Source organism: Lycorma delicatula, chromosome 5 (genome assembly GCF_047948215.1).
Source record: "Lycorma delicatula isolate Av1 chromosome 5, ASM4794821v1, whole genome shotgun sequence".
Classification (NCBI taxonomy): Eukaryota; Metazoa; Arthropoda; class Insecta; order Hemiptera; family Fulgoridae; genus Lycorma; species Lycorma delicatula.
The window spans coordinates 82,772,192-82,784,291 of record NC_134459.1 but is presented as its reverse complement, the minus strand read 5'-3'; the positions used below and the strand labels follow the sequence as shown (position 1 = coordinate 82,784,291).

Genomic DNA, 12,100 nt, shown 5'->3' with positions numbered 1-12,100 from the left:
TAGTAGATTTCTCATTAAACCTCTTTTACTAATTTTTAATGGATCTCAATTCTACTTGGAAAATTTCCATCTGCATGGAAACAGTCTTTAATTACTCTTATTTTCAAGAAAGGAGACAATACAAATGTTTGTAACAATCATTACAATGCTCCGTGGGATTCATCCATGGATGATATAGGTGTAGTCCAGTGTGCAATGTGTCATTGGCAGCATAACTTCTTCCACTTCTGGCTTGTGAGTGCAGTCCTATTGTCTGTCAGAATAATCGCAGGATAGTTCCAGCGGAGAAACACTTCCTCCTCCAAACAGATGAAGATGGTGTCTGTCTCAGCTAAAGGAACAGGCCTATACTCTACCCAGCAGGAAAACAGGTCAGTCGTTACCACTAGGAACCTGTTGCCTAGTTTCGTTTCTGGGTATGGACCCATTAAGTAAACCACCACATGCTTCCAACAAGCTGTAGGCCTCCGGGATCACTGATTGTCGGTTGGAGGGTTTGGTCCTCATTTGTAGTGGGCGCATGTGTGGCATTCCCATATGTACTACTGAACATCCTTCGTAAGGCCCTGCCAATTATAGTATTGGCAGATCGCCCGCCAGCACTATTCTCCTCCGAGATGACCAGCTTCTGGAGCGTGGTGGTAGTGTTGTATGACAGCTGAGCAATTGCCGGGTGGGACATACACTCCCACTGCTCGGAATCCTGCCCTAGTGCTACGTCCTGCTATCCATACAATGCTGTCTTCGTCCACTCTGAGGTGGGTGCCTGGGGTCGAATTTGGATCCTGTAGTAATCATTGGCACTCTGGATCTGCTTCTAGTGCTTCCCGCAATTGTTGGAACAGAGAAGTGGCGACGACTTCTTGCAGACAGGGTGTAACCACTCTCTCTTCTTGGCCACATTCAGTCGGGAGTAGTCTATCTTCATTCTGCACCATCTTAGTATTTTCTTCTTCCACCAGTTCTCTTGACAACAGATCTGGTAGTTCACTCTCCCGGCCAGGACATTGCTCTAATGTAAACTTGAAACTTTGCAACAATAAGGCCAAATGAGCATATTTTGTTTTCTGTCCAGTGACCTGCCTTAGCCATGACAAAGCCTTGTTGTCTGTTCTGAGGATGAAAGTTTGGTCTTCAAGGTAAGGTCGATAGCGTTTGACTGCCCACACCAGGATGAGACATTCAAGCTCAATGGAGTGATATTTCTTCTCTGCCTCTGAAAGCTTCATGCTGGTGTACGAGATGGGACTCTTTGCTCCCTGTTGTCGGCTTGCTGATAAAGCATGGCTCCCAGCCCTTGCTGGCTGGCATTGGTATACAAGACTGTAGGAAGCTCTGAATCTGGCAAAGATAACTTCAACAGTCTGCTGAAGGCCTGCTGAACAGCTTCGAAGGCTAGCTGGTGCAGAAAACTCAGAGAATCTTAGGATATATTCTCACAACCAGTTACAGGTGCCGAGGAGCTTCTGCAGCTCCTTTCTTGACCCAGGAGTCTTGTATTTGATGATGGCACCTAGGTGTTGCTGCTGCGGAACATTGCCCATGGGTGTGATTTCATGGCCCAAAAATGACACCTTGTCTCAGCCAAATTGACATTTCTCCAAAGAGCACATCAGGTGGTGAAGTTGTAGGCGTTCCAGAATTAAGTCTACATCCTGTAACTGTTTTTCCCAGCTGCTGCTCTAAACAATGTTGTCCGGATAGACCATGCAGCACTGGCAGAGGAGGCCAGTGAGAACGTCCTGCATTAGATGCTGGAATATGCTAGGTGTATTTTTGAAGCCAAATGGCACGACTCAAAACTGGTATCGGCTCCCATTTGGAACTGAAAAGGCTGTAAAACATTTGGCTGATTTCTCCAAGAGTACCTACCAATAGGACTTTTAAGGTCGATTGTCGAGAAGACATGGGCACTTCCCAAGTCTTTAATAGTCTCATAGATCAGTGGCAATGGTGAGTCCACATCGTCTGTGATGTTTCAGGCGTCGGAAGTCTATACAAAAACATGGTGAACAATCCTTCTTCTTAGCAATGTCTACTGGAGTTATAGGCGATGTAGATGGCTCTATCACTTCTTGCCTCAGCATTTCTTCCACTTCTTCTCTTATAGTCCATTTCATTTCTTTGCTGTGAGTACTCTTTAACATTGTAGCTTGGATCTCCTGTTCGTCTGCTTCAATGATGATGGCCCGATGTAGCAGGTCATCAATATCATGGATGGTTGCCGCTCGCAGTGAAAGTCGAATCTGGTAGCCAAAGCAATATTGGTAGGAAGGCAACTTAACTGGCTCCCAATAGTTAAGTTGTCGGTGAATGAGTTTCCTCTTCTGCAACAGGAAACATTCCACCGATTCATTAGCTCCTCGCATTTGTCCATAAAGTTGAGACCAGAGCTTGGCAGTTGTCTGTGGGCAGTTATATTGATGCTAAAATCAGTCAATGAACTCAAACCAATCGAGTTGTAGGTCTTTGTATTGCCTGGCCCGGGACAGAGACTCTCCTTTTAGCTGCCCTTCGATGAACTCAACAAGCACTCCCTGTTATTGCGGCTGAGTTTACAGACGAGAGAAGTACAGTTCTGGGTCCTCATGTGGTAGACTGGTGAAGGTTGCTGTTATCACTGGCAGAAATGCTGTATGGATGTCCGCAACCAGCAGTCAATGTTGTTGGGTGCATTGTGTGTTGGTCTGTCAACTAGCATGTCATCGGCAGAGGCGTGGTTATGTCCAGTCTTCTCGTCCAAACAATATTGGCCCCACGTTGGGCGCCACTTGTCACCGAATGGCTTCAATGGCATGTGGCACTTAATAACCTTATGTTAACCCTGAAAAGGACTGTTTTTGTCGTCAACTGGCTTCAACAGCTCATTATAATTAATAACCTTATGGTAGGCCGAGAAGGGCTGTTATCAAATGGCTGTCATTTGACAGCTATTTGATGACAACAGCAAATGGCAAATGGAGCAAATCAGAGCGTCAGCTCTGAGAAGAGCTATTGGGTCCAGAAGCGGGTCTCCAGCGAAGTCGGGGAGTTGCAACTCGTCCATTGAAATCAGACCAGGCTTCCCCTCAGTGGCAGTTGGGTCCCCACTACAGCGCTACGCTGTAGTGGGGTGACACTGCGGGGCTGTATGGGCCACCACTGTAGTGGTGGCCCCTACAGCCCGCAGTGTCAGGTCGGCATCGGTCATCCTTCGCCGGCATGGCTGAGGCAGTTCTCCACGAGCAATCTTATGCTGGGCCAGCTCCTGCTGCGGAGTTCATTGACCAGAGCAATTGAAACCCTGCGAGCTGTAGCAAGAAGGTAGCATCCACTTCCAGTGGCTCTCCCAGCGAGCAAGTCAGGCCTGCTGCTCCAGTAGAGATGTTGGCATCTGCTGGGAGGTCCCACGTTGAGGCGGCCAGGGAACTTCTCCTGTCTTCTTCCGTTTTCCATCTTCTTCTTCTTTTTCTTCCTCTTGGTCTTCTCCAGGTGGTGATCGACAATGAATTGAAAATTCACTCTCGTACACGGTCTTTTATTGGAGCCTGAGAGTGGTGGGGCCACAGCGCTGCTATGGTGGGAGAAGTGCATGGTCATCTGCGTGGCAGGAGTGATGCTTGTACCAGCGCGTTTGTATACTGTGCGCCAGCTCACATCTGAGTTGCTACCACGTTTGTCCGCCAATATTAAGTTAGGCATATATGTGGTAACAATATATATATAAGTAACATTCATATATTCATGTGTTTAATTACATTATGGTATACAAATCAAATTATATGTATGGTGGCGGTGAATAGAAGCCTTTGACAGGGATAGAGCCTCTCTCCTATAATCTTTAACTTATAAATACGTGAAGTTCTTCAAAAATGGATAGACCAGATCATTACGGCATCGAGGGTGAGGTGATAAGAGGGATTTTTATTGTTCTGTATGCAGATGATCAGGCTGTCATATCTGATGAGGACAAGTTGCAAAGGACAGTTTATTATTCAAATGAGATTGGGTGCAAATCTAATTTAAACATTTCTGTAGAGAAAACCAAAGTAATGACCTTCAAAGGAGCAGACCTAGTTAGATCTAAGATAGTGCTAGAAAACCAAATCCTTGTGCAGGCCTTGTTTTAGGTTTTTGGGTTGCAATATTTAATAAAATGGGGAGCTGAATGTGTACCAAAAGATTAAGAATTTAAATATAATGAATGGCACTATCAGGCAGGCTCTGAGGAATAAAGTGAGGAGGAATATAATTTGAAGTTTTAAAAGGTATTATCAGTTCCAGTTTATCTATTCGGGAGCGAAATGGAACTGATTAGTGCACATAGGCAGAGACACCAGAGTACACAAATGAGATTTTTGAGGTCAGTGCAAGAGTACAGGTGTTTGAACAGACAACCAGATATCTGGGAAGACCACTGAATGAAAAGGTATCCTAAATTGTATCACTACCATTGCTAAAATGGAAAAATGCTGTTGAACATATGGATATAGAAAGATTTCCCAGGCAGTTCAAAGACTATCGACTTATAGGAAGACGTGTAGGCCAACCCAGAATATGATGGGAGGACCAGTTTAAGATTTTGGATGATGCAACAGGCAGTTTTGCCTAATGCTTGATGGAAAAGAAGAAGAATTATATGTAAAAAGATTAACTTTTTACCTATAATAAGTACCTTTTTACATATAATCCATATATTCTTTAAATAAATAAATTTAAATGATGTTACATTAATTTAAACAAACACCATTGTACTTGTAATGATGTCTATCAAAAACCAACAAATAAGAGAATACGGTATTATGCTTGCTCAGAGCAATACTTACTTTTTCAATATGCCCTGTAAGTTAAGTTACACAAATATACTACTAATTTGTATGCACACTAACATTTATTAAAACAAATAAATCTGCAATATGTGATAAAATCCAAAATTATACTTTTAAGGACTAACAAAATAAAATTCAAAGTACATATAATATAAAACTATGCAAAAATTATTTAATTAAAAAATAATAATGATAAAATTTTAAAATAATAAAGAAAAAACTGATTTCACTACGTACAGGTGGGAGCAGCGTGTGTGTTGGTGGCACCTTATACAAAGGATTACGATTTGCAATTGGTATATTTTGCTGTAAAAATAACTGTGGGTTACCACCTAAAGTGACTCCATACATTTCTAACACTTCACTGAAAAATAAAATTAATATCACCAAAACAATATTATAATAAATCAGATTTTATATAATATAACAATAAAAAACATGATATTAACCCTTTTAAAAGCAAAGGACAAAATGTCATTTAAATTCTTATGAAGAAGACTGTAAAATAAGTCAATGTCAGCTGAAAATTATTTTCTTAGATGTAATTAATTCAAGCAAACTGTTTTGTAAGAATTTATTTTAAACATAAATTAATCTATTAAAAAATATTAAACATCTGTTATTAAAAGAAGAAAAGTATCAACTCCAAGGGTCATGAAAATTTCAGTTAGTCTGTAAATAAGAGATGATGAACTTTAAAGTCACCTAGGAAGTTTTATTGTTTATAAAAAAAAATATTGCTGTGAATTAATTACACATTTACTAGTTTTTATTTCACTTTTTTTAACTGCACTGATGTAGTATTATTATTTGTTTTCTTATTATTATTAAATAAATCAGAAGCCAATTATTTTTGTTTTTTTTAAAAACCAGCAGTCATATTCTAAATAATTTGCTTTAGAACACAAATAAAAAAAAGTCTACTACCATGATAATGTTATAATACAGTACAGAGAAAAAAATTTCTTATCTTTACTGAGAACTGAACAAGCAATTATTTTTAAAATGGCTACCACTTGAAACCAAAAATAAGAAAAGACTTGAGAAAAAGTAGTTCTTAAATATATTCAAACCATTTTTTTATACAACCTTTATCAAAATTATGAAACCCTCAAACTCCACTACTGCAAAAAAGGTGAAAAACTAGGTACTTTTTATAATTCTGATAATTTTGTTCAAAAAATTGAACTATCATAACTAACCTAGAAAAAACAAGATATAATATAAACAATATTTTCTATCATGTGATTCATTCAAAACATAGCTCTTCAAAAGCAAACATTTCTAAACATGAAAGCTGGAAAAAAGTGTTATTTTATAATTCTCTCAAACTGACTGAAAATTGAAACATACATAAAAAACAACTTTTTGAATCAAGAAAAACAACTGTATACTAATAAATTTTTCACTTTTTTAATTATACAGCTTTAATTAATTATAATTCAAGACTGCTACCTGTGTAATATACTTGGAACATATACATAAGACCAGAATGTTTAAAAAGTCATAATTAAATCAGCATCTATCTAGGGTAATTATTTTGTTTTAGTGACATGCAGTATGAACCCTATTTAATAACTGTATTGGTTTGAAGGTTTACTTTTTTTATGTTGTTATTTCTTCAGTTTTGCTTTTATAGAAAATTTAACTAAAAAAGGTATATTTATTTTTGTTTTCATTTAACTTTTTATCAAATATTGACAGTTAAGACACATTTATAATGACACTCACAGGCCTGGTAATGCTTCACTATTGCTAGATTTGGGTATATATATATAAATTAAATGAACACAATTGAAAGTTTGATAAAACATTTATAAACTTTACGGAATTTCACAAAATTTAACCTTTCACTATAAAAGTCAGAATGTAAATGAATCCAATTGTCAAAGCAGCACTACCTATCAGATTTAATTCAAACTACTCTATAAACACAGTAGTCAGTTTAAAACACCCCAACTTTATTTCTACTGGTTAGATCAAGGATTTCAGTAGCTTCAAACCTTCTCCAGACAACACGAACCATTTTGCAAAAACCCACACATAAATCGATCCAGTAGTTTTTTAGTCTATACTGAACACACATATGAACCTTGCCTTTATATATATATATATATAGAAGATAGTCTGTTTGTATATTTGTTTGTTCCATAAATACCTTGACACTGGTATAATTTTTGCAAAACGTTTTCTTTTCACATAACTAATTCTGAATGAGCCAAATGAGTTCATAAATACAATTTTTTGTAATATCTCAACCCCAGCAGCACCATCTAGTGGGTCAATTTTTTGCAGAGATATTTCTTTCCATCTAAGTAACACATATCTTCTGTATATGAGCCCAATCGGACCATAAATAAAATTTTTCAAAATATCTCAACCCCAGCACCACCTAGTAGGTCCAAATTAATTCAGAGACCTTCATGGGCGTACGTACAACAACTCACCAAAGTTTCATCACAATCGAATGAATGGTATAGGAATGCATATGGGAAAAAAAACATTCATCTTTACATATATAGATATGCATTAAACTGTTAACAAAAAAACATAAACAAGTGCAGTTTTACCCTTCTTATTTTGAATCACCGCTATAGCTAGCAAACATACCTGGAAAGACTGGTATACCAACAGGTACTAACCTGCTTAGTTCCTTGTTAGTAGATAATAAGTTTTTTAAATAATTATAAATGGAGCCAATCTGAACTGGTGCAATATTTACATTTTTGAGCATGATCCCACGTCACAAATGAAGTTTTCTTAGAGAAAGATATTATAAATATATTTTTACTTAATGTATTATTACAACCACTTTAAGTAATAAAAAAATTATTCACAGTTTAAGTCATCCATAATTTTCCTTTTTTTGCAGTTCTACTACTAACATAACATTCTTCTGTAATTTATTTCATATAAGATGAAGGTTTGATTATAAGATATAAGATCTAGGTTTTGATTATTTATTAATTATGGATGGCTTTTTCTAAAAGAAATGTGACTATTCATCAGAATTTATTTTTATTTATATCAAATTAGAAATTTCAAATTATTCAACGAAATGTTATCTTTATGCTCATGTAAAACTTATAAAAATAATTCACACAGTTTACATTATAGAATTGGTGTAAATGAATAATGCATAAAAGAACAGAATCTGGATTTTGAACTCAGGCAAGAAATTAATAGGTTAAAAAGAAGAGAAGAAAAGGTTATGCCACAGACACGACATGCTGTATATGTAATAGTTAATTTATTTTTTGTTTAAGGATAATAAAGACATTATTAATTAATGTCTCTTATGATTTAAAAAATATTCTGTTTTATTAATTGTTTGGTAATTAATTTGTTTGCTTTTTCTTGCACTGATTATTTATTTTGGTTTGTAAACATTTTTGTACAAAACACACATGCACACACACTATTAAAACCGCATTATTGTAACCATTATTATAAATTTGTTCTAAAATTTCAGTTAACCCGTTTCATTCATAAAAAACCCCATAAAAATTCCCTCTGAAATTTTTCAAATACTACTTATCAGACTTTCATGGATGCACAATTAATTTTTAGAATTTCTTGTATGAAACCACTCGAATATCAACTTAACCATTTTATTTGGATTTATTGAAATTTTTGAAAACATGCCACACCAAATACTTTTCATATGGCATGTTTCTATAACATAAGTTGGCATAGAATAATTTGTTGTTTTTGTCTTAAGCATGAGATGAATGTGAGGTATTTTTAATCAATTTTTTTCATTTATTCATTCTAACACATTGTGACTATATCCCCAAAACTATAAAAGGGTCACTCTGAAAGTTTTCGGCCTGACACAGAGATGACAAAAGTATGACCAAATGACTATGACATTTGTGAAGGATAATCCTTTAGTTGGAATGCTGTGAAGTTTCAGATGCGTGTGTTTAGTTGTTTGTTTGTGGTGATCGAGTGAAGCAAACAAGTTTTGAAATTTTCTGAGAAATGTATTGAAGTTCAAGCTGCAATAAAAAACTTTGTTTTAAATAATTTAAAACAGACAGACATACAAAAAGAGTTCCTTCTAAAGAATTCCTTTTTCAAGAATTCTTCCCTTTCATTTTTGATGGTAAAAAAGTAGGCTACTGAACTTAAATGTGACAGTATATGTATTCAAGACACATAGGACGGCCAAAAATTGCTACGACCGACAAAATTGTCACAAAAATTCACAATGTCATATTCCCAACTGAATGTACATGAGCTTGCTTACATTGCAAGCATCTTGATAGACTGTGTCCAATACATTTTACACAATGTTGGTATGAAAAACATTTCCACGTGGTGCTGCATTTCTTAACAGTTGGCCAAAAAGGCATTCAAATGAACACTTGTTGAGAGTTGTTAGACTTATTTAGATGCAATTTTACAGAGTTTCTTTGACATTTTATATCAGTAGAGAAAACATGGATTCATCACTGTACACCAGAGACCAAATAGCAGTCCAAATGATGAGAGGGAGAGGGTGAGTGTCACCAAAGAAAACAAAAAACAATTCCATCTGCAGGAAGTCATGGCTACAGTTTTGTTAGAATTCTTGTGGTGTGGTGCTCATAGACTACTCAGAATAAGGCATGATCAACAGGGAGTATTATGCTTCACTACTGGACCAACAGAAGGATGCTATTTGGCTAAACATACACATCTGTCCAAAAAGAAAGTACTCTGATCATGACATGCACCTGCACACATCTCAGGTTATTGTGGCAAAAATCCTTGACCTTCACTTCAAATAACTTTCACATGTACTGTATTTGCCAGATTTGGCTCCGAGAAATTACTTTTCTTTTCTAATGTAAAGAAATGGCTTGCTGGATGAAGATTCAATTCACATGATGAGATCAAAGCTGACACAACTTCTTATTTTGCAGTTTGATAAATCACATTATAACAGGTGTTTTTTTAGTGATAGAACTTTTGATAGAGATAGCTGTCATTTGTTTTGTTTTGATAACATTTTGTTTTTGTCATTTCAGATCAGTGAGCACAGGCAAATGATCATGGAAAAACTGACGCCGCAACGTTTACAAATTGCGGTATATCTCCAAAATCAATGTTCTGTTCGCCAAACATAGCGACCACTTCATAATTTTTATGGTGCACATAATCGTCCAGCAGAGCAACTTATTCGTCGAACTATTGATAAATTTCGAAAAAATGTACTCTACTCAATGAAAAACCAACAAGACAAAGATCTGTATGTACAGACGAAAATATCGGAGCCGTCAGTGATACTGTTGAAGAACATCTGAATGTGTCTATTCGTCGCCATTCTAACAACTTGGACTTTGTCCATCTACTACATGAAAAATTCTATGTAAAGATCTTGGTCTACACCAATACAAGACGCAATTGGTGCAAGAACTGAAGCTGCAAGACCATAATAAGCATAGTTTGTTTGAAGAATGGTGCCTAAATCAATTGGAAATTGATCTACTTTTTTATTGAAAAATTTTGTTTAGTGACAAAGCATTTCTGGTTAAATGGTTATGTCAAGAAGCACAATTACCGTATATGGAGTACGATCAATCACCAGAAAATTTACGAGTCTCCATTGCATCCTGAAAAATGCACTGTAAGGTGGGTTACATGCTGGAGGCATCATTGGTCCTTATTTCTTTAAAAATAAGGCCGAAGTGTATGTTAATGTCAATGGTGATCGTTACAGATCAATGATCAGTGATTATTTGTTTCCAAATTTACATGACATCAACCAGCAACAATTTTAGTTTCAACAGGATGGTGCCACACCTCACTGCTACTGAAACAACAATTTAATGACAAAATTATTTCACGAAATGGTCCAGTGAATTGGCTTCAGAGATCATGTGACCTAACACCAGTGGATTATTTTCTTTGAGGATATCTGAAGTCTCTGGTTTATGCTGATAAACCAGCAACAACTGACGGCTTTGGAAGCAAACATAACTCATGTTATTAACGAAATATGTCCCAAATTACTTGAAAAAGTGGTTCAAATTTGGACTGATTGAATCCAATTCATCAAAGCTAGTCATGGTGGACATGTGCCGGAAATTATTTTCAATAATTAAATGTCAGAAAGTTATCTTTCAGATAAAAATAAAATTGGCTTCAAACTTACCTTTTTATGTGTTTTATTTCAGTTCAAAGTTCTATCAATCTAAAAAAAAGCACCCATTACTTACAATATTAAAAAGTTAGAAAATCATTGATCTAAATGTATCAAATTGACTACATGAAAAAATAAATAAAATATTTTCTGAGAAATCCTGTGTTTTCTTTGTCAGACTGAATATTTTCTTAATGACCTTCATATTGTAGTAAGATTTGTATTCTGTGTGACTTTATTATTTACTTCTTCCTCTTTTTTACAAAATCAGCAGAAAAGGGTGAAAAATATGATTATGGAATTTATTATTAAGTTATCATCTTACTTATTAATTACTGTTTTTAACACACACGCACATTAAAATCACGTATGTGTGTGTGTGGGGGGGGGGGGGGACAACTAGCATTCATTCAACATGTAGTTTATTTGGTGCCTTGGCAATTTTTGTGACGAGTGACTTACTCAAATAATGAATTGCAGTAAAACTTTGTTAGGCTTGGCAAAAATTTCACTGAAACTCAAAAAATGAATTTAAGAGATGTAAAGGAAAAAACTTCTGACAATGCCATGAGTGGTTCAAGCCTTAAAAGGTTTTGAGAATCTATTGAAAATGATGCTCAATGTACACTCCCAACATTGCCCATGTGAACAGATTCAGATTAAATGTACAATTGACCTTGATATCAGTTTTTGAACTCGAATCATTTGAACTGTTACGTTTCACAGTTCACAAGATAGCAGAAGAAACTAGGAATTGATGGTTTCATGTCATGAAATCCTACACGAAAAATTATGAATGCATTGTGTTACTGCCAAGTTTGACCCAAGGCTCTTGACACAAGAACAAAAAGACAATCGTGTAGAGATCTGTCAGATACTTTTGAATCATGCAAGTGATTATGAAACTCTCTTGTTGACAATAATAATCAGCCATGAGTTATGAGTGTATGAAGGAAACAAAATCCCAGTTATTATAGTGAATAAGAAACTCATAACCAAGACTGAAAAGTCATTCAAACACGGCTGACAGTCTTTTTTGATATCAAAGGTGTTGTCCACTATAAGTTCCTATCTGCAGGGCAGTCAACTGTTACTATTATTTATTACTCAACAGGCGTCTGCGTAAATATGAAGAAGAGACCCACAAATTGTGGTGTAACAT

General features: G+C 35.9%; 1 protein-coding gene across 2 annotated transcripts in view; it reads right to left on the bottom strand.

The window, feature by feature from the left end:
- LOC142325140 (uncharacterized) overlaps positions 1–12,100 on the bottom strand; it is a 49,514-nt gene that overhangs the window by 28,782 nt on the left and 8,632 nt on the right. For both annotated transcript variants that reach the window (XM_075366519.1, XM_075366520.1), the window contains exon 5: positions 5,046–5,172. In XM_075366519.1, the coding sequence (XP_075222634.1) occupies positions 5,046–5,172 (127 nt within the window). The remainder of the gene's footprint in view (positions 1–5,045; positions 5,173–12,100) is intronic.